The sequence below is a fragment of the Lepisma saccharinum genome, chromosome 20 (assembly GCF_977018435.1).
Source record: "Lepisma saccharinum chromosome 20, izLepSacc3.1, whole genome shotgun sequence".
Lineage (NCBI taxonomy): Eukaryota > Metazoa > Arthropoda > Insecta > Zygentoma > Lepismatidae > Lepisma > Lepisma saccharinum.
This window is the reverse complement of record NC_139248.1, coordinates 39,703,228-39,728,192: the sequence shown is the minus strand read 5'-3', so window position 1 is coordinate 39,728,192 and position 24,965 is coordinate 39,703,228. Positions and strand designations below refer to the sequence as shown.

The window sequence follows — 24,965 nt, the reverse complement described above, 5'->3', positions numbered from 1 at the left end:
ATATTTTTAGTAAAGGGTTTGCCACTAAATGTAAGAACAAGATTGGTCTTCAAAATTAACAAATATAAAGAAGCTGATAGAGTAAGAAGTCATGGTTGGGACACTTAGAACAAAAAACTTTGTTTCTTAGCAGCGTCAGGTATAAAAACATGAATTTGAGTGTAACAAAAAATTGAGAAATGAGTTGCCTAATATCTGGTGAAGAAAAGCAAATATTTTATGTTATGAAACCTGTGATATTCAGCTGAAAAGAGAATTCATTGTAAGATTTTTTTTTCTGTACAAGACACAACATTGAACACAATCAATGAAGTTATTCGTCGTTAGAAAACGATCAATATTTTCTCCCTTCCTGCGTTCTAACGAAAAGTTGTCCAATGCAATACTCTTTTCTCTAAATACTTCCAACATATCAGGAAGATTGTAGGAACTATACTTTAAAACATGAAGGAATCTAGCATCATGGAAATAGAAATGGGAAAGGTGGTGCTTACAAAATCCATCAGTATTCGAATAACATTGGAATGCAAATTGGACGGTGATTAAAATATATGACACTTATCTCCAAGAGATCCTCAGGTCACAGGGCACAAATTTCACAACACGGCTCTTTGAAAGTCCACTTCATGCTCACAGAGGATAATTGGGACTGGGCTTGCAGTTTAAAGTGAGATACGAACCACTGTGCAATATGCCTTCACCGGGATAGTTCCACAAAGCACGGCAAACAATTTAACAGTGTAATTTGACTTTATATCAGTCCATAAAATACTGTGCACTCTCTGCGGAACCTATAATGATTAAAAAATAATAATCTGATTATATGCTAAAATACCATACAGATCGTCAGAGTGCACTGATAAAAGAAGACATGAGAATTATTTCCTGTCAAGTACCAATGTGAGATGCACCCCGTTACCATTTGATTTTAGGTAGGGTGGGCCCTAGAGACGCTTTATACGGGGACAAAGCCGGAATAATTCGACCTTAGATCACTCACCCCGGGTTTCGCACATGGCAGTGAGGCTAGAATTTCACGAGAAATGCAGTGGTGAAGGTTTCCTTAACCTATCTTTAATCAGGAAAAAGTTACGACTGCATGATTGTAACAAATGTATCATTTTCCTGGTGTGAGGAAACAGTGTCAAATACTCGTACATCATCACCTCATTCCCATTACACACACACACACACACACACACACATACAGAGAGAGAAAGAGAGAGACGCACAGACTAAAACAGTTTTATGTCTGCCATTTGTGAAGTTACAAAAGTTCAGTTACAAGATGTCGTCCATGTTATCTCTGGGTGAGTTCAACTGAAATCAGCAATGAATAAATGATATTGGACCTCCGATCAGGTACACATACACATTTGTAGTTTGAAATATGTGTAAAAAAAACTCTACATACAGTTATCTCTCTGCTTTCACTTTACCTACTACGTCACTGCTGTTCATTTTTACAGTTTATTATCAAATAAATAATAAAACTCTTCCTAGAGTTCTCACATTTTTAAAACATGTATGAATTCTTTGGTGTCAGTTTGACAGCGAGCCTAGAATGCATGTACGTAGATACTCTATTGGGGAGAGAGAGAGAGCACAGAAATGTTCGCTGCAGAGTATTGTGCAAATGCAAGGGAGAGGAGTCTTTGCTGCTACGTCATTGAGATGAATGCTCGGCAACATGCGCAGTAGTCTCTTTTAGCATGCGCAGATGGATGAAAATCGTCAAGTGGGAGGAGCTCCTTTTCAATGTCAGACCTTAGGCTCGCATCCAATGTGCACATAAGGCATGGCCAGAAATGGTTCCACACTGAACCATTGGAATTAAACTGAGGAACAGCAGGTGTGAAGCATTCGAAACTGCCTTCATCCATGATCATCATCGTCTTAGATTCCTGTGCGAAACAGCTTATTGTGCATGTGATGAAGATGTCTGTTTAACCGCAACATCGCTGTCTTTTCACTCATCTGGCTTGCCTGCAAGAAACCCTTCCCACTTGTTGTTCATGTTAGTCAGATGGTGGATCCAGTAGTATGCGTTAAAGACCAAGAAAGCCAGGGGAAACATCAAGAGTGAAATTGCATCCAGACATCCGTTTCTCTGTAGCACATTGCCAACACCACGACACAATCTTACACACACGTTGACACATTTCCATCTCCTGTTGGACAATTTCTGAAAGAAAATGAAGATAGGAAACAATTAGGACCTCTACCATTATTAGAACAGGTAGCTCTTAAGCAAGACTGGAACAAACGAGACTTATATTGTTGTGACAAATGCCACAATTAGTTAGTTTAATCTGAACAATACTTTGGTACATACAATTGCTTTGAATTAATTGAATTGTACACTGTCAAATGATAAATCAGTGATATGCATGAAAAATACAATAAAAACATTCTCTTTTAATTAGCAAGTATAATCCTGCTTACGGTTTTCAAAATGCATATATAATAATGGCAGTAAGAAAAATATTAAACTATATATTTTATGAAATTGAGATTTTATCGTATCTTAAAATGTAAGATCCTGAACTCTAACACGTCAAATAACAATACAATACAGTATAAGAAACATTGTGGTTATGTTATTTAGGTCTTAATTTCATTAAAAAAAAACAACTTGAAAGCGGCACAATAAGCAAACAGATCGTTAATTCATTACTTCAGATAAGTAGCAGAATAAATTCACAGATGAGAGACATGACAGTTTTTGATCAGGAACAAAGAGGTATTGTAGATTTTCTATATTCGGGAATAAACGAAGTCTCGAACTTCAATATTTCCCAGGCTGGAAAATAGAAGACTTTCGGTATTTCCCAACAACTCGGAATTTACGACCGTTTCGAAATCTATCAATGTGGCAACAAAATTTAAGACCACAATGAAAGTATGATATCTTATATTCTTGCCAAAGCTCCTTTGTTCGAATTTTGTGCGTTTGTCCGAAGCATCTGTTTCACCTTTCACCATTTCGGTTTGAATTATCCTTGGAGGCAGAACAACTTTAAAATAATTATAAACAGTATTCAGTGTTACATTTTACCCTCTAGAGAAAGAAGCATAAAATGGGAACCCTTAAGTTCCACTAAACACCACACACCCATAAGATTTACAACAAAGTGAATATTTCCATAGCTGAAATATTCTCTAATTTGTTCCCAACAGTTATAAGCAAGGTCGATAAAAATCATAATTTGTATATTAAAAAAACATTTATTTTATTTAAATCGGATTTTTTTTTAAAAAATCGATTTAAAAAGAAGCTTAAATTGCTTGTATGGTTTTTGGCACCATGCATATCGATATGATTTCTATAGAAAGGCTTTTTCTAGTAAACGGGCCTGTAAAATATTTGAACAGTTTGATTAAAGCAAATAAAACATTGTTTGTAAATGTACATATCTCTCTTTCTGATACTGTATATACGAACCTAGTCTGGAAATGTTTGTTGAGTATTAATGAAACTATAACCATTTCAGTAATTTTGCTTTCAGTGAAAATAAAAAAATTCTGGATGGTCTCTATAGCTGTAACTTAAAATATTTTTACAGTCTTTGTAGCTGATTTTTTGCAATTTTTGCAACTATCAGCTGCCATGTTTATTTACAGTTTAATGATAATGACATTATTCACGTTTAACATGATTAGTATTTTGTATATTTTTCTACACAAAATGTTTGCCATTTTTGCCCATAAGAATTATTGAATTTTAAATCGAGAGAAATGTGTGTTTACAGTTTACATATTACATTGCCTTTCGTATGAGCTTCACACCATTAGTATGTATATTTTGTGTCCTTCCTTTTTCTTTCTTAAAACCTAATAGGAACCATTAAATTATTACAAGATTAATTTACTTTCATGAAAATTTATTATGATATCTACAAAATCCTTATGTACATTATACTATAAATTATTTATTTAAAGTGATGTAAAATAGAATAAAATCAACCTCATTTAAATCAATCTCCCTTGGTTATAAGACTAGATAAGTCGATAAACCTAGTAGGTGAAAAATTTAATTTTCAGGAGGAGGAGGAACATACCATAGGCTTAATCACCAGAGGCAAGACCAAGACTTTCTTCTTCATCATCTTGCACCTCATTCCCAGGAGGATGAAGGCATACTCCAGGAGGGCTGCCACCACGAAAGACATGCACACCATTAACCACATCTCAACTGGCTTCACGTTAAAGGATGGCGACAGTTTCTGCCTGTTGGAGTAAAGAGGAAACATACAATGCTGTTTGTTGTACAGTGTCTCTCAAAAGTTTTAGGACAACAACATTTTAAACTAGGCAACCCAATTTACACAAGGCGTTGGTGGGTTGCATGTAGAGTTAGGCTCAATTTCAGGGTTACCACATGCACATTAGGTATTTATAAAATACGCGAAAGAAAGATATCCAAATATTATTGCATAAAACTAGAAAAAAATCAGTATTACATTTGTTGCAATACTCTCAGAAAGAAACAACGTCGATTTTCTAGTATTTCTTTGTTGGTGAGTCTACACAAAGGAAAAGTAGAGAGAGGAAACGAAAGGGATAACGTTTACAATATTGAGGCGACAGAATAATTAAGAAAGTAGTGTATTGGTTAGAGTTCTTGAGAGCATTGTAAGCGGTCCTAGGTTCGATCCTCCATACGAGGTGTTCTTTCCTTTTCTATTAAACAAGAGCATGGCAACATTGTTTGTAATAATAGTGTATAGTGGCTAGATTGTTCTAAAACTGTAATTTACTAAAAAAATAATAAACAAATAAATGAATTGACACACGATCAAAGGGTTATTTTCACGTATCAGATCTTGACTTATGATACTCTAACGATAATTGTGTTCTGCTTCAAAGACATTGACAAATATTAATGAAATAACCATTTATATTTGTGGCAATTCAGGACACACTAATATTACCCCTTTTTCCACTCGAGTTCAATGCAAAGATACCTTCACAAACATCGACTGAAAAGCTACCATCATGTGCAATTCTCCATTAAATGTTTTCGCCGAGTCGTATTGCCTTCGTCTTCTTTGTTACAAACAAGTATTCTTTGCACATGACATGTAGGAGGGGGGTTGCATCTGCATTTCACGTTGGTCAGCTCCTTCTAGCTGTATTCAGGAGCGAAAGCTTGTGGGGTAGTGGTTACCGTTAAGGATTGATAATTTGTTGGTCGTAGGTTCAAACCCCTCCGGCGGCAGAAACTTTTCGTACGTTTTAGACATATCCCATTGCGTTCATTGTCCACGCTGTATGAAACGGAATGATTCAGTTTGGAATTAACGATGGGGGGAGGGGAAATGTTAAATAACAAAATCTCAATTTCAACGAACCGAGAAGATGAGAAAAATTGGACAATTCTTATAAATATGAAAATTACATTCATGTTTTTAGTGGTATAATCGCAGGTAAAATCAAAGATCTTAAGTGGAAAATTTTATCTTCCTCTGAACTCGGCCAAAAGGAATTTCGCACCGATCTAATACATTCTCCAATACATTATAAAATGTTAATGAATGTTTCATGTCGATAATTTTATCAATGCTTCAGTTCTTGACGCCGAGACGTATTTTCTGCAACTACCCCTTCTCTCCTCTCGTCTCCAGTCCCTTCTGTTCTTAACTTCTCCTTCTCCTTCTTCTCTCCCGTCCTTCTCCTCTATTTTTATCTCATACCGCCTTCCATACTTTTCTCGCCTCTTGTCTCCATCCCACTCTTCTCCACTCCTCTTATCTCCTCTCCTGTCTTATATTTCCGAATCCACGGCACTGTTCTCCTCACCTTTTCGTTTTTCTCTCTTTCTCTCTTTTACTCTACTCTCCACTCCCCTCTTCTCGTCTCCTCCTCTCCTCTCCAAACTCCTTTCCTCCTCTTCCATCACCTCGCTTTCCTTCCTCTCTTCTCTCCTCTTTGCTCCATTTGCCTCATCTCTCCTCGCATCTTTTTCCTTTCTCCTTATTACTTCTCCTATCCACTTCCTCCGTCCTCTATTTTCTTCCCTTCTCTACTTTGCCTCTTCTCCTATTGCTTTCCTTTTTCTCCTCTCCTTTGTTCCCTTTCGTTTCCTCTCTCCACTTTTCCTTTGTGTAGACTCACCAACAATGAAATACTAGAAAATCGACGTTGCTTCATTCTGAGAGTATTGCAACAAATGTAATACTGATTTTTTTCTAGTTTTAAGCAATAATATTTGGATATCTTTATTTCGCGTATTTTATAAATACCTAATGTGCATGTGGCAACCCTGAAATTGAGCCTAACTCTACATGCAACTCACCAACGCCTTGTGTAAATTGGGTTGCCTAGTTTAAAATATCGTTGTCCTAAAATTTTTGAGAGGCACTGTACCAACAAACTAGGGAAGATGTCCCTCATATCTTTGTGAATTCTTATTGATCTCGTGTGGCACATGATGTGGACATCGCCAATATTAATTGTGCTTTTTTTTCGTTAACAGCCAATTTGAGTCATGACATTTTTTGATGTGCCAGAACACGTTGTAGCTCTATAAATGCAACCAGGACGCGAAATTTTTTGTAATGGCCGTTTCCCTAAATTGAGATGGCCAATTTTCCCGAACAACGGGTTACTTTCCGTGTGTGCAAATACAAGGTTGAAGGAAATTTTTACAACTATGACAATTCCTTGGTTCGTACAATGTTAATGATGCAATGAAATTAATGTTTCATAAAGAAGACGGACGAGACAATGAAAAGTATGCCTCGTCGAACACCTATTTGCAAAATCTTTAACTTTAGAGAATTTTTAAATCTTCACATTAATAGTCTTAGAGATACCAACAAATCACCATAGATTCATTTTTTCCTTGTTACCAGACAGATATCTGTATTACTCCATCAGTCCACCAAAATAAATCGTATATCTCTCAAAGTTACTAATATACCGATAGAGTTAACATGTTTGTTGATAAGGACGGATGGACATGATAGATACAGCAGAAATGTCTTTCTTTCAGCTTATAGATTAGTATCTTGTAATTCATTATTGCATTGGTACGAGAAGTGATCCAAAATGTCAAGGTTTTGTCTAAAAGCATACACTTCTAGCTTTCTAATGAGGTATATTTGACTTTTTCCCTCCCATGCAGTACAATTTTACAAGCACGTAGAAGGCTCAACATTTTTGACTTGGATAGTAAGTAAGGATTTGAAAGTTTTAAAGCATATGAAGAGTTCAGTGAAAACGATTGTAAAGAACTGTGCTTGATGTTAGGATTTTAAAATGTTATGTTCTTTTCAATACGTTGCTCGTAAAAAATCAGAGGATTCATCTTCCGAATTTGGATCTCTTATCTAAAGCGCTTATATTTGAATTGAAGCTACAAGGACACTCGCTGAATGTGCACTGTGCATTACGGTTTTCACCGGCCGAATAGAAAGATCATTCAGCACCATGAAAAGGGTGACGACTGAATTAAGAAATAGGGTATGCTGTTAAAAAGTCTCGGCGCATAGGTTTACTGTAAATGTAAGTTATTTCATTAATATTATTTTATGAGTCTCATAATCTTATTCTCAAAATGATAGTTAAATTACACCTAATTTAACTTAATTTAATTTAATTACATATCAGCGGTAAATCTGATACCTATAACACTCACCCGTGAAGTTTGATATCCCCTTTCGGAGGAAGGAGGCTGGATTCAACACGGGTTAATATCAATTGTCCCCAAAAGGCGTCACGTCCTATCCACAGTGGATGAACGTTATGTAGTGATTCGATTCCTAGCATAACCTGTAAGTCCAGTCCCGATTAGCCTATCTGGACTTAAAGTGGACCTTTAACTTGAAAAAAAACTAATTTTCTCTCTTATTTGAAGTTGTAAGTAAAAAGAATATGGAAATTCAACAATGACATTAGGCTGAATTGAAAGCCCATGCATGCAAATAATCTTAACGTGTCCTACCTGAGCGAGCTGAACATGGTGACGAGCGTCAGCAGAGAAGTGACCATTAGAGCCACCCTCCCAGGAACCTTGTCGGGGTCGATGATGAAGCTGCACCAAGAGATGATGACCAGCAAACCACTCGGGAAAAACGTCATCAGGAGGTGAGCGGACAGGTTCCGGCGCAAGTATATGTTGAGGTACAGTGCTTCAGGGCTAAGAACTGAAATTTGTGAAAATATATAAATATATATATTGGAATATTTCAGTAAAAGCTGAATTTGGTGAAATTACGGCGGAACCACTGACATTAGGAAAAATCAGATATAACCTCTTTGTAGTCCATCGAATAAGAAACATGACCAAAAAATAGTCTGTTTATGATAATTAGTTTCGGGTATATACGAAGAAACCTCAGTTCGTAGGTCGGGAACTGAGGTTCCAAGAGGAGAGGAGCACCGAGGAGAGGGACCGGAGTTTAGGATTGCACTTCTCGTAGTGTTCCAACCAAAGACCAAAATTCAGCTTTTACGGAATTAATCCTGACTTTCGATACTTTCCCCATTTCATTGACTGGGTTGTAAGGTGTTTCATTGAATGAGGCATATACTACTGACAGATTATTTTTTATTCCTGTTACGAAAGACATCCCAAAATGAAACTTACACCAAATAGCGACCACATTTAACTGTGTAACCATACTTCATTCTCCACAAATTGATCATATACAGGGTGTCACAAAACATAAACGCTAGGGTGCTGGTAGATATCATAAAAACAAGTTACTTTTCCCTATAAAGTTTACCTCGAAAGCGCTTAACTTCTGCGCTATAAGCGCGTAAAATATATCCTGTACGTATGAAATGCAACACACCAAACACTTGCTCTCACATAACTACCAGGGGCGCGTGGCAGGGTTGCCACTAGCGTTCCTCGCTAAGAGAGACGACTTAAAAACAACAACTTGGGAGTCTTACCTGAGCGAAATCCTAAACGTTAATGATACTTGCGATGTTGTAAGAAGCATTGACAGTATTTATAAACTGACCAAGACAAATAATGGGCAGACTGAAATTCAAGATTACTCATTCTAAAATATCTCTATGATTGATTAATTGATTTGGTTTATTTTAATTCGCTTATCTGCCACCTTTGAATAATCGCAAAGATGAAGATGTTATGGTGAAATAACAAATGATACCAATGTCTAGACCAGGATTAAAACCCGAGACACCTGGCGCCGTAGCGAGCTGTGCTAACCACGTTACCAGGGAGTGTTTCGTGTATCATGCAATATCAACAATTGCAAGGGACACGTGAGGTAGGGGAAATCTACGAACGAACAAATGTAAATAATACGCAAATGTGCAATACGAGTGCCCTTTACAGTTCAGCGCTTGATATAAGTAAGCTTTCTTGCTTTGGTTTTTAATAAGCACTAGTTTTAATGCGTGAATTTGAAACGACGTTTTTCATTAAATTTAAAGTCGGGCCCCTTGGTGGAGTTGTTAGAACATCGAGCAACGATGTCAGGGGTCTTGGATTCGAACACCGGCTTGGGCATGGATGTTTGTGAGTATCCATTCATCAATTTTATCATATCATCACTCATCCCCATCTTCGCAAATTAGCCAAAAGTGGCACAAAAAGCGCGAAGTAAAATAAAGCAAATCAATCAATCATTAAATTAAAAGACCCTTGAAATTATTTCCTTATGAGAGGAACACGATTAGCAATAACGCTAGCACAGATAGGAATAATTTTCAAAATTGTAATAACATTACAGTCTGCGTGTTCGATACGCAGATACGTGTTCTACCAGCACCAAAGCGTTGTTGAAAGAGTTTTGTGACACCCTGAATATGTTAAACAAGCCCAAGGTGAAAGTTATGCCATAATTGGAAGCAAAGTTATAAATTGTTCTATTTGACCTTGTAAGCACGTAAATTCTACATACATTTGTTATAATGTTAGCAATTCGGCTGTATGAATACTGTGTATCACTGAGGGCTAAAGTTTTACACATGTAAGTTAATTCATGTCTTCTACCATCCTAACAAATTTCATGAAAATCTGAAATGATCGGGTTGTAAAGTTTATTTTTTTGTGATGATTTGGCATGGAATAACGCATATCCATGTACATAAAGTTTGTAATAATGAAGATTTATTAATAGAAGCAGTGAAAATGCCACTAATGTTGTTTTATAGTCTTTTAGAACATACTTTGAGCATTAATTCAAGAAAAAATACTAATATGACTGTAAGGCCTTTCAGTAATAATGCAATTTTTTTATTATTGACGTTGACTCAAAAAACATTATTTACAATACAAGATTTTCTTCTGACTCTCAGCGCAACAACTTTTTAATTGAAATATAGCTACATATATCTATTGACTTTAGAAGAAAAATCAAAGTGATATATCGATTTGACTTTGGGATATAACTTTTCTTTTAAGTACAGCAGGCCACCACAATGGCCTCAACAATGATCGATTCCTGAAGTATTTAAACTCCTCTTTCTCAGAAACCATGGGGTTTAATGAAGAAAATAAATTGATTGATTGATTGAATTGTTGTTTTAAGTCTACCTTATGCACAGAAAGTCTAATCGGGACTAGACATACAGTTTAAAGTAGGATCGGAACCACTATGTGCCTCCACCGGGTATCGAAACCGGTATCACTAGATAACAAGGCGACGACGCAACATTTACAAAAGAAAAAATCTGCATGTGTTCATACATTCGTAGTATTAACAAATACAACAAGTTTCATTAAAATCTGAATCTGTATGGTCATGGCCTGGGTGATTTGACGCAGAATCAGTAACTTTCAATAACATTAACTTGATTATTTACTTGTACAATCAATTGAAGTTGTCAAGTTGAACATTATAGCTTGCGTTCTGATAAACATCGTAACATTTTAACGAACGTTTGATTTTTTTAAAAAGTAAACTTAAGACTTTTTGAATATGGGTTTCTAAATAATTAAGTTAAATAGAATGCTGTTATGTTCTTCATTTGGCACTATCCCTCGTGTATTTTACAAACTACAGTGACTACAAACTACAAACTACAAACTACTACTACTACGGACGTTTGGGTTCATGTTTCACTCTTTGTCTTGAGATTGTTCAACATGTTTAAATGCGTGCTATGTCAAATACGTAATCAAATACACTAGAAGACAGGGAGGGACGGTTTTGACAAGGAAATTATTAGTTCTCTTACAATTTTAACAATGATCATAAACTCACCAATTTTTCCATGCGAGTATTTGATTCGAGAAACAAAATTTTCTTCTATGCAAAAATAAAAGCAACAGTAACTGCAAGAGTTCTTATTTCACAAAAGTATGTGTCCTCTCTAATTTCAAAAACTGTTGTTTAAATAGTGATGGGTATATCTGTTGATTCACCTAATACTTACAATTGCTTGAATAACCCTGTGTCGTTTCAAACCTGAATTGGAAACTTGGCAGATTCAGGTCTCGAGCCCACTCCTTCTTTGTTATCCACAGAGATTTTTCGACTGGCCATGTCAAATTCACGAAGTCCTGCTCTGTAGGTTTAACAAGAGCATATTGTAAATCGCTTAGCAAAAGTTTTCAGACAACAACATTTTACACTAGAGAACTCAAACAAACAAACAAACATTTTATCAAAAATAATGTATTTATTTTTCAGCAGAAATGTTATATTATCTCATTTTACACACCACTGAATATTTGGCTAATCGTCTGTAATGGTTGCTTTGTATGTTGGTAATAATTACGTGAAGCTTGGGCACCAACATGTATTTGAATTAATTGAATATTGTATTACATACAAACGCATAAATTTACTTGTAACTTATCAGGATATAACTAGGTTTAATTTGAGATAATAATTATTATTCTTACTCTGAAATAAATACATATACAGGAACTAATTTTCGAGCAACTCGCTCAAGGAAATATATTTTTCTCCAAAACTCAGGACTAATCTCTCGACGTCATCAGTACTTTTAGCATAGCAGAATTTCGGAGGACCAGTTTCGTATCAGTTATCGGCAAAACTCATTGTCCATTGGATATCTACAAGTTGGTCTATCCATTTGTCCTCATGTTATTGGTTATCCGTGACACACTAAACATATGATAAAATAAAAGAATAACTAACTGTAAAATACGCAAGAAAAGTAACATACAACTGTAATGTAATGTTCAGGGCATTAGGACTACACATGCATTGTGGTATTGGTCGTCTGCTTAAAATCGAAGAATCTGAGGTTCACGTTGTTACATTATTGCTAAAATACGTACAACGTAACTTAAACAGCTTAATATTTACTCTGCAGAGAATATGTTGTCCTGCTCACAATTGCCACCATTACATGAGAATGGTGCGTGGATAAACAAACGAATGTTACACTCGTCAAAGACCTTGTTTAACCAACTCTAACAATAGCTTCTAATTTACTTTGAACAAGTACTACTTACATCCCTGTATTTTCAACAATTTTTGTTCCTTGCCGCATAATGCCTTGAGTTTTACAAACACGCAGTTGTGTGTAACTTATCTTAGATATTTTGAGTTCGTTGATTTTTTATTTTGTCGATTTTGTTTATTGTGTCAGAGAAAACAAGGACAAATGGATAGAACAACCTGCAGTTGTCAACAGGGCCGCGTAGGCGAAGAGGCTAAATGGCGCGTAGGCAAAGACACGAAATCAGATATAACCACTTCCTTTTAAATACGCTGTTATCTCACCGTTCTTATTTGTATCGTTGATTTAATTCTCGCTGGAGTACTGAACGCGTTAATCGCTTTGCTTAGTACACATAATGTGGCTCGTAGTAGCTATGGCATTTTTCTCACAATTCACGACAGGAAGTAACGTCGCATGTGCGATAAAATGTGTTGGGTTTGTCTCCGTACAGTCGACAAACCGGACTTTTTTGAACTCCTGTAGCGCCAAACCGACGTACCAACAACAAAAATTAAAAAAGTTATTTGTTTTGATGTCCTCTATACGTTTCTGAGATCCGTGGGCGCCATTTTAATGAGACCCTCTCTACATAATGAAACTTAATAAACATGCAACATTTATATAACAACATTTTACATAGAACGTACTTGACAATATTTTCCATTGACAGATCTGCACGTCCATAGGGTAAAAATCGAATTCCATCTCACAGATTAATTCCAGAGAACAAATGAAACAAGAAACAGGAATCATTCGAGCTTTCTCTTGACAGAACAAAATCAAAATAGAGTACAACAGACAAATTTGGAAAACTATTTTTCATAACTCTTTACAATTTAAACAGTTTGAGCATCATTTAATTAGGGTAACGAGTTGTAACGTAATTTTTGGTTTCCCCACAAACCTATACACATCGCTCATAATTAAAAAAAAATATGAAAAGTTGCAAATATGTACGTTTTTAAATGGTCGACAAATACGGAATACCAGCAGGTTTGCGTGATAGTTACTTTAGATATGATACGAATAATTTATCTTCATTCAAAAATACTTTATTAATAAAATAATACAATTGTGGAATATAATATTGTGGCCAAATATAGATGGATCATAAAACCACCACACTGATAAATTTACAAAAACTCACTAATTTATTTTTATAAACCAGACACTGAAGTGCAGAAAAAAATGGAAGAAATGGGTGTAACACCTACCTCGACCCGAAATTTTAATAGCGTAAAGAAAAATACATATTGACAAATCTTTAAAATTCACTGAAAGATGCCACTAGTTACAAAGGAATAGTAGTTTTGAAGGTTTCATTTACCTACCTTAGTGTGTATTGAACGCGAACATTCTCATTAGACAGAGGACTAACGGAAACCCTCCTAGCGTCACCTATACCATTGTGGGCATACTTCAGTTCTTTCATAGGTTCAAATGTAATCCTTGGCAACCACATTTTATCGATGATCTCAGGTGGGGCATATGCAATGCTGTAGCCCACAATGGGCAAACTGTAGCCCTGGGTGTGCAGGCGATTATCATGCCAGTATGCACTTACACTGCCGTCCAGTATTATCAGCTGAGAGACAGAAAATAAATGAAGTAACAAAGTATATAAACGTGCCTACAAAATATTTAATATATTGCCTTAAGTATCTTATTGAAGATGGTTAGAATTACTCAGAGCCCTATGGAGTACGTTCGAAGTAACGGATTGCGATTAAACCTGGTATAGTGGCATGTGCGTCCGCAGGATTTTTTTCAGGAAGGGACAAGCAAGGTATTTTTCCAAGGGGGCAAACTAGGGACATTTCCCCCCATAATATAGTTGTCCCCACAAAAATAAAAACATGGCTTCATTTTGAATTTATCATGTTCATGCAATGATTAATATATATTATTGTGGCTCAAATGAAATTATGTGTGTGAAATATATAATTGTTGCTTGAATGTAATTTTCTAGGAGAGAAGCGTGACTCCTTTACCCCCCTTCCAGTCGTATATGAATAGAGGATATGCAGACCAAGAGGAACTTACGCTGAAGAAAAATATTCACCAGCACGTGAAAATATGGCTCTGAAATAACAACTTAAAATCGGACATGCAAAACTATATTTAACTGATTTCCCTATAGCAGTGTTCAATAGCGTGCCATCAGCGTGAATGGCTCTTCGGGCAGTGTGATCAATGGTCGCACGCAGCGTTTCCTGGTAGCTATGTGTCGTGTTACCCTGGCTTTCAGCCCTAGGCGAGTCTGTACACTTCCTGATAAACACAATCTTTCAGGAATCCACACAACCAGAACTTACACGGGTTAAAGTCCGAAGAAGAGAGCTGCCAATCACCTGGAAATCTCTGGATACGCTCGCTGAGTACGTATTCGGTTGTCTAATGCACAGAAGGTTTTAGTGCCACATTTTAAACTATTGCCGAACATTTTCTTTTTCGTCGGCACTCGCCTCCTCATGGTCTGCATAGAAATTGGGATAATAGCGAAAAACGAAAAGTTTCACTTTTGAAAATGGAAACACTTTTTATTTTTTCGAAAATAACCATCACAAATTGTAAGATAATTATTTCTATATCCTGTTATATTCTGTTAATTACTTACCTATTGTTTCTTTCTTTAAGTTAATCACAATCAAATGAATAGATGACGAATCGATATATTGGATGCCACAAGAAAGCCCTGATAGATATATACTCACATTTTTCAGCACGTATTGCTTGCTAACCACATATGAACTGCTGATTATGTGAGGTAAATTGTATTAATATTTATTACAATTACATTTTACACCGCCACTTCTCTACAGAATCGTGAAAAAATGAATTCAGTATTGTGAAACAATATAGTATTCGTTGAGAAACTTTAATTATTGTCGAAATTTAGCATATAAGAAATAGGATAGTGCAGTTACCTGTTCGTCTTCCTTCACTATTGGATTTCTTTGTATCTGTAAGTTTACAACCACCTTCAAAGGACTGAATCCTAAAAGAGAAATATAAGTGAATACTTAAAGATGAAGATACAAATATGTAATAATTGATTGATTGATTGATTGTTTTAGGTCTACTTTATGCAAACTAAGGCTAATCGGGACTGGACCTACAGCTTAAAGTGGTATCCAAACCACTATGAGCCTCCACCGGGTATTGAACACGGGACCCCTTTATTACAAGGCTACCACTGCGGCATCGGGGAGGCCGCAAATATGTAATAGTGGAAAGCCAGCAGCCTTGTCGTACCCCTCTTCCAATTTCACTTCCCTGGCTCATTTATATTTAACACCTTTACTTTTACAGGTTGTTTAATATATAGATTTTAGATAAGCTTTCTTTCCTTGCAATCTACACCAATATACTTCAGGATCCATGAGTGTCTGGTCCAGTTCACTCTATCAAAGGCTTTCTCGAAGTAGACAAATCCTACAAACATTTCTCCCCCTACTGATGCTATTCAACAAGCTAATAAATCGTGTAAAATTTCTATTCAATCCAACAATGGAAAGGTAAAGCACGTGAAGTTTTAAGATTTTTAGTTTTTTTTCAAAGGTGTAATAAGTAAGTCAACGAAGTAAAAATGCGTCTAATGTCGAATAAAATTCCATAAAAGCTATTTTGGACAGTTATCATACAACTACTTGACGTTGGAGTTGGAAATTCCAAATCCCCCTGCTTCCCCTCGTCAGCACCCCACCCTTTAAACCTCAAGATTCGCAGACTCTTAATTCCTGGCCTACAAAACCGTAACTAATGTGGTAAGCAGATAGTCTTTTGTAATGGGCTACAAACTTAGTTCTGCCTGGCTATTCACTAACGACAGTGTCTTTGTCGTAATTTTAGAAAAATAATATTTAAAAAGATGAATTTCTACAATTTTTTTTAAAAAATTAACTTGTAAGTTTTGAATAAATTAAGCGAGAGGAAATTGCAAAGATGCATGTGACTTTCCTTACTTACGTTTCGCCAAGTTTCAATAACATTTTCCTTCTTCCATTCACTTCAAACTCTTTCATAATTTTCCTGCTTCAATTTAAGTATCCCCTGAATTACAATTGCTGTTTCACTATTGAGTCAAATTTTGGCGATTAATTAAGTAGTTAAATCATAAACATGCCGTAACCTTCATGAATATACCTTTGAAAGAAGTGACTTGATTTAAATTAACAGGGAAAACATGTGACAAAGCTAACCTAAGTCACGTGGTGAAGTCAATTATTGTAGCGTGTTAACACATTAATGAACCTAATATATAATAAATAATGCTCATTATAAATGAATTAGGTCAGGTTTGTCACATAATATTCTCCAGTTAGGTTAATCAAGTCTCTTGTATGAAAGCAGGTTCGATACTTCCAAGAAGAGACATGGCTGTGCCCTAACTACAATTCGCGAAAATTTGACTCAATAGCGAAAGATTAATATCAATTCAAGGATTATTACACTTGAGATTGGAAACTTTTTGACCACTTTCGAAGCGAAAGGCAAATTGTAAATGTTATTGAAACTAGGCTAATATGAGTAAAATAAACGCGCATGGAAAAGTAGCAGTTAAGGCTATCCTTTAACTACTAACATTTTCTTTATTTTTTTTTATTTTTTATATTTGACTCCCAAATGTTACATATTAAGCATTAAATGAGGTCCTAAGGTCACATCCCAGATGTCAAAAATATGCCTGAAAATTGAATTACAGTTTCAGATCTTGACAAACACGTACGCGCTCAAGAGACCGGACTGCCAGCAAGAAGTAGTACGTAAATATTTGTTTGCTGTGATTCTGACTTCAATTGCCACTTGTCTATGAAACATTTATGCATAAAAATAAAAATAATAATATATTATCACAATATACAATACAGGATGAGACAATAGTTTAGCACCAGCCTTTTACTTTCAAAACGGCTTGATGGAGGACGATAAAACTTCAGATATGGGTAAAGGGGTGCGGCATGCCAGACGGAACCAATATAAATCATAATGGCCATCTTGTAAGCTTCCATTTTGAAATTACTTCCATATCTTCAAATACAAAGGGAGTCGTGTGACACGTTTTCTCAGATGTAACAATATGCAAATATTTTCCCCTAACTTTTTTGGCCAGGACATTTTGAAAGACTTTTTCTTTTTCATGTAATAACAATATGATTTTTTATTATGTCACTGGACTATTAAATTTAAAATGTATTATTAGTTATTTTATGGATATTATTGCGTCCGAGACAAATGTGAGGACAACTACAAATAATATTAAATACGTGTATGGCACACGAGCGCGCATGCAGTTACACACATACGTACACGCACACATACTTACTTGTCGAGTTATTTGTGCGTATAACAGGTGGTATATTCTTGTTATAATCCTCGTCCAAAATTACAGTGTACAGAGATTCAACTTCTTTTTCGGTTAAATTTAAGTAAAAATAACCGAAGCACAGACGTACACTATAAGGAAGAAATATAAAACACATTAAATAAATGTAAGTGCGATTAACGTTCAGTTGTTCTCTAACACTTAGAGTTGCAACATGCTATAAACCATTGTAAAATTGTATTAACGTACTTATTAAAGATTGTTGATTATGGGTGAAAGTTTGTTCTTGAATGAAGTGTGTAAAAGTTAATAACAAAATAAAATAACTATGCATTTCAATGCATTGTCTGGATGAAAGATATGATGGAAGCCACTTGTGCAGTATATTGACTCATCTAGTGGATCGAAGATAAGTTTGACCAAGGATAAAATAATAACTTTGGAATAGAATTGGTGTATTTTTAACAGGTTATAATAGTTATTATTGTAAAAATCATTAGCATGCTAATAATAATCATTCTTGTTATTAAGTTTGCTATTCAACTTTTCACAAAACTTTTTGGCGAAACCAAAGACACTCGGTGATGATGTGTACGGTGGTTTAAAATGATTATCGGCACAAATGCTGCCAATGAGATGTAAAAAAAGGACCTTTCTGGTGAATTGCCAAGAGGTAATTTCACTTTTACAGGTCACTATTTATATTTTGTGCCTAACAATGAAAAAACAGGAATTTGGCATTGGAAACTGCTTTATTGTTTTTCGAAGTATGCTCCTTTATGGTCAATACACTTTTGCATTCGTTCGAACCATTTGTCAAAGCAGTTTTTCCAATCTTCTTGAGACACCTCCATAATATGGTTTTTGAACGCATTAACGGCGTCTTCCGCCGACGAAAATCGTTGTCCACGCAATTTATTCTTGACATTCGGGAACAAGAAGAAGTCATTGGGTGCCAAATCAGGACTGTACGTCTGATGACCCATCAATTCGATTTTTTGACTGTTCATAAAGTCGGTTGTTAGACGAGATTTGTGACAGCTGGCATTGTCTTGATGAAGAATGATCCGACGGCGTTTGTTTGTTTTCCGTATTTGACCGAAGACCTCTGGCAAACAAATTGTTGTGTACCATTCAGCGTTGACCGTTCTACGTTCCTCTAAAGGCACAGTTGTCACATGACCAGCATTCCAGAAAAAACAGGCGACCATTTGTTTCGATGTGCTTCGAGCGCGAACAACTTTTGTTCGATTGGGTTCATCTTGAAACACCCATACAGTCGACTGTTGTTTACGTTCCGGCTCATACGCATATATCCATGAATCGTCACTTGTTACAATCTTATATACGTCTTTTGAAGCACCACGATTGTATTTATTGAGCATTTGTTTGCACCAATTGACGCGAGCGTCTTTTTGAGTTTTTGTCAAATTGTGTGGGATCTAACGAGAACTTACCTTTCTCACAGCTAAATGATCATGTAATATTTTATATATGCTGGTGGAACTAATGCCTATGGTTGCCTCAATCTCACAGTATGTCACATGACGATCTTGCAGTATTAGGTTTTGCACAGCATCAATGTTTTCTTGAACAAGAACTGATTTTGGACGACCTTCGCGAATCTCGTCGGTGAGCGAATGGCGGCCACGATTAAATTCGTTATACCAGCGTTTCACAGTGGCAAAGGATGGGGCTTCATCGCCAAATATGGAAGTAAGTTGATCGATGCACTCTTGTCTTGATAATCCACGTCGAAAATCGTAAAAAAATCAACGCACGAAAATGTTCACGAGTTAATTCCATTTTATTGTTGTCGCACAATCTCCAAGGCAACATAAACAACACAAATGAAGCTATTGACAAACCATTTGAAGTACGTTATGGTCAATAATGCCAGACGATTCCGTGCAAACGTCAAATCGCGCCTAACTTCAAACAGTGTTGCCAAGGCTCAAAATATAAATAGTGGCCCTCGTATATGGGTCCACAGGCATCATAATCCTCTGTTGATGAGTTGTCGTTACGTATACTGAGTGGCCCTCACAAATATTGGAATATTGGAATCAAGGTTTCACTTTAGCTTTAGAGAGGAAACGAGAGAGCGCAGGTATCTTCTTGACACCTCCTACAGGTAACAATGGATGTGGAATACAAATGCATCAGCAGAAATTTGAGGACGAAAACACCCATGCCCAAGGCCTTGATTCGAACCCTGGATCCCCTGGCGTCGTAGCACCTGTACTAATCACTCCATCATGGAGTTTGGATTATTCAAGTGAATGATTCTTTTATCAAGCTTACATTTCAATATCTAAAATAGCCATTTAAATAATTTTTCATAAATTTAAGAAAATTTTGATTATATTTTTAGGATATTTTGAGTAAATTCTTGAGTTATCAACTTCCGAACCCTGGTTATGAATGATGAATACATAACAGATTTTTGCTTTCGTGCAATAAAGAATATAGCAACGGGTCCCGTGTTTGAATTCCAGTCTGGGGATAAGTGTTGTTTATGAGCGTCCATTCATCAATTTCATCATATCAGCACCCATCCTCATCGTCGCAATTAGACGAAAAATGCAGAAAATCGACGTGAAATAACAAAAATCAAATCAAAGAAAATATAAGCAATGCAGTATCAATACATCTCCAACATATGGACAAGTTAAAGTTACAGTGGTGTAAGTCACCTTCTTAAAAAGAAAAAAATGTCTGAATCACAGCACTTTGCTGATCAACTCAACAGCTGTTTCCTTTATCAATAGATCTTAAACTGTCATCTGTTGACAGTTGAATGAATCTCTGATTTACTTCACCTTTTCTGTTAACAGACTGACTTATATAGATCTGCTTTCTGTGTCTAAGTCTTTTTCTTTAAAAAAAGAAGTGACTTACACCACTGAAACTTTAACCCGTCCATATTATAGAGAAACGAATCGTTCTTAGATGCTCTAAAATAAATTGTTATGAATGTAAAATTACAAATTCTTTATTCGAAGAGGCTAATCTTTAGTGATATTTCTTCCATGGTTTATGTTTTTTGCTACTGTTGAGAGCAAAAAATCGGATGGTGCTAAGGTGTACAGAGCAGAAACCAGTTTATGGCAAGGACCATTTTCGCCTTCACGGTGGCCACTCGTGTTTTCGAGAATAATTGTCGAAGTAATCAAGGGTACAAGTAGATGTTTTCTCTTTTTCAACCTTACCACCCACCCACAAATATATTAACAATATAAATCGTTTATGTGATTCCAATGTACCCAAAAGTTCTAATTCAATTCAATTCCACGGTATAAACAGTGATATATTTTAATTATTTAAGGTGCGGAGTTAAGATTTGCGATTGCCCATGCTCAGACTCGATATCCATCTACAAATACAATTCACAAATTAAGGGATATACTAATCCATGAAAATTTGTTAATTGTATGATAAATTCAAACTCAAATTTACGTAATGAACTTCAAGATATATATATATATGTATGTATGTATGTGTGTATGTATGTATGTATATATATATATATATATATATATATATACACGTATATTATCTTGCAATAATATTCGGTCTGCCAGATAGATTGTTCTGAAAAGGACACTAACAAAGTAAATGGACTGAGAGAATTCTGTTTTATGTTCCACGCAGCTTTCCTTTTCTTTCTCTATAAAAGATAAAAGCTAAACTGTGAAAAACTTGCCTCAGGGCATTTATAAATATGTATAAATTAAATGACATTTGGATTAATAAAAGTTGCAATTGTTCAAGTGTACGATGAGAAATTCAAGCAAAATTCATACATAATTCCTGGATTTAATAATTCACGCATAATTCCCGAAATTCAAGGAATTTGCGGTGAGTAGCTACTCTGACCTAATAAGCTCCGAAAGCAATAGGTCTTTCACGCACGCGCACACAAACACACACACACACAGAGAGAGAGAGAGAGAGAGAGAGAAAGGGAGAGAGAGAGAGAGAAAACAAGGCTATATTGCAAATATACAAGATAAGAAAAAGTATACGAAGTTCTAATAAAGACCACATACCTTAACAAGAGTATTGCAAATATTGCTGCACCCATCATATCTGATTACTTCATTCTAGATTCCTGTGGGACAGGATACCAAGTGATACATTGCCTTTTGCTTTGCGTTCAATGGTAAAACCTTAAAAATAAATTAAAACATTGAAGACAAGTAGACAAGTCGAAATTTAGATTTTTCAAAATATTTCCATTTGTTATTTTTTTAAATTCACATGTGAATAATAATTCTGCACACTTATTTCTCTCTCAGTTATTTTAACTCTTTTAACATTATGGCTACACTAAATCTTGGGAGAGCTTCTTTAACTTAATCATGTTTATTTGTAAGCCTACCACGTGTATTTTTCTTACATGTGTGAAATTTGGTAGGGTGCATACAATAAGCCGTTACATAATGGGGAATATTTCTAAGAATAATGTAAATAATAAAAGTGACCTTCAGGTGTCAGTTTATACAAAAGCACGCGCGCACACACACCTGCTAGAGGCATCGGGTTTGAATCCTGAACTGTGCATCGGTGTTCTTTGTGAGTGTCCCTTTACTAATTTCATCATATCACCAATCATCCTTATTGTCGCGATTAGCCGAAAGTGTCTAAACCAAATTAAATTAGCCTCCCCGATGGCACAGTGGTAGCGTCGTCGCCTTGTAATCAAGGGGTCCTGGGTTCGATATCCGGTGGAGGCACATAGTGGTTCGGATTCCACTTTAAACCGTAGGTCCATTCCCGATTAGCCTTACTGTGCATAATGTGGACTTAATACGATAAATCAACCAAACAACCAAATTAAATTAAATCAATCAATTCGACACAGTTGTATGTATGATTATTTAAGTTACATCTGTGGTACATAGTTTTTAGTATGGAAGAGAACGTGCAATACGCAGAGACACAATAACTGATTGATTGATTTGATTTGCATTCTAGCATTTACTACCATCGTGCTATTCTTTTGAATGGAAGACAAGCTGCAGTGTTATGAAACCATTCTTATTATTATTATTATTATTATTATTGATAATAAGAAAACCTTCAAATAACTCGCAGAGAATTATTTCTTCGCCCAAATATGTTTCTCGATCATTCATGGTCCATTCTTATCTCTATTTCTCCCAAATTGTTACTGTATTTTACCCATTTTCTCTAGCAAAATGTATCTGATTTTGTTGGACCAATATATTATCGTTTGTTCTATCTTTATGTATGGATTGCCAGGAACATATGACAATTTTCGTCTTCTTGTACAAGAATGTAATGTGAGAATGACTACAAAACTAGTTTAGGCATAGATTTAACTACATATTATTGTTTTCTAAGAAATACTTAAAACATTATTGAATACATAAGGTGGGTTTTGGAATGGTCAATTATGGTGTACATGAGGCTTGAGCAACTAACTTACAGTTGTGGAGAGCAGCTACCGATCCGTGAGGTGAGAACATCACGCCTGCACACTGCTTGAACGCGACGGACGAAGTCTGCTGCCTCGCTCCTTTCGAACGCTCTTATAACGCTGCAGTACCGCTGCTCGCTCTGCAGTCTCACGTGCATACGAGAGCGCTCTTACACAAATACAACGGGTTATGAGGTCAGGTGGAGACAATTCGTTGGAATCACTATGGTCGACCTCATCACAAAGTGTCGTATCTCAATGTTTGCAATTTGTCAGCTGAGCCATTTAACGGTTTTTACACATTTTAAAACTATTACCACCGAAATAATATTTCACTTCTGAAACTAATATATCGAATGCAGCAATTACAGCCTTTAGTACTTTCATACCGTGAAACTGTAGTTAGCAAATCGTCGATTATAACATAGTGTAGTTTCCTGGCATTTAGACACGTAAATAATTTGTTGTGAATCACAGTCAACACATCTCACATTGGTAGTTGACAAGGAAACAATTCTCAAACCCTCCTTTTTATCAATTTCACTCTGACAACCTGTTAATTTTTTCATGTAGGTCAGATTTAGTTTTACTTTTCAATCATGAAAGGTTTATCAGAGAGTGCACGGTAATTTTTGGGTTGATGTAAAGTCAAATTCACACTGTGAACGAGATTAACCTCTCGTTGCACAAAGTGGACTTAAAACAAAACTCGTTTTGTGAAATTTGTGCCTTGTCTCTTGGGGATAACTGTCATACATTTTAATGATAGTTAAATCTGGATTCCAATGTTATTAGAAGACTGACTACTTCCAAAATGACATTCTACTCTTAGAAATCTCTTTCAATAAACAAGCCATTTTTTGTAATCTCATTTCTGTCTTGAAAGCTTTTGTAGGGGACACCTCTCTCTCTTCTCTATTTCCAAAACGATGCATTCATTCATGTTTCAAAGTGTAGTTTTAACAACTCTTCCTGATATTTTGAAAGTATTTAGGAAAGTAGTATTCCATACTACCAGTTTTTCATTAGTAGAGGAAGGGAGAAATATTCATAGTCTTCAAACAACGAACCACTTCGTTGATTATGTTTAATTTTGTGTTTTGAACAGAAACAAAAATAGCAATAAATTCTCCTTTCAACTTAAGATAAGAGTTTTCATAATATAAAATATTTGCTCTTGTTCACCAGATCTTAGTCGACACATTTTTCCAATTTTTTACAGTCAAGTTCATTACATCGTTATCTCAGAAGGTGCTGAGGAACAAACGTCTTCGTTCTAAGATTCCAACTTTGACTTCTTAGTCTATCAGCATTTTTATATTTGTTAATTTGAAGACCAATCTTGTTTGCAGGCCAATCTTGTTATGACTCTTAACTTAAAAATATTCAGGATTCGTTGGCTGATTCCCAAAGGGAGTGGTTGTTTTCTTAAACATCGTAATTGGTTTATGATTATTTTTTAACCTTATATTGATTGATTGATTGATTCGGTATTTAAGTCCACTTTATGCACAGTAAGGCTATTCGGGACTGGACCTACGGTTTAAAGTGGGATCCTAACCACTTGTGCCTCCACCGGGTATCGAATCCGGGACCCCTTATTTATAAAGCGACGACGCTACCACTGCGCCATCGGGGAGGCCATACACCTTATATTGTTTTGAAATTATCCCAGCACATTACATAAATACACTTGGTGCAGGCACAACTTCCTTCTTACATGAAGGACCTCACATGACATCTGCATAAAAGTATGATTTGTTAGTATCACAAGCACAGAAATCGATATAT

General features: G+C 35.8%; 1 protein-coding gene across 1 annotated transcript; it reads right to left on the bottom strand.

Moving 5' to 3' along the window:
• Positions 1-1,969: 1,969 nt before the first annotated feature.
• LOC146003432 (glycine receptor subunit alpha-2-like) lies at positions 1,970-21,900 on the bottom strand. Its single transcript, XM_083141715.1, has 9 exons — positions 21,781-21,900; positions 17,729-17,859; positions 15,330-15,400; positions 13,807-13,987; positions 13,050-13,166; positions 11,362-11,493; positions 7,949-8,150; positions 4,062-4,230; positions 1,970-2,185 (listed from the first exon to the last, which is right to left on the bottom strand). The coding sequence occupies exons 1-9, from the start codon at positions 21,816-21,818 to the stop codon at positions 1,970-1,972; spliced, it is 1,257 nt and encodes a 418-aa protein (XP_082997841.1). The 5' UTR covers positions 21,819-21,900.
• Positions 21,901-24,965: the final 3,065 nt, after the last annotated feature.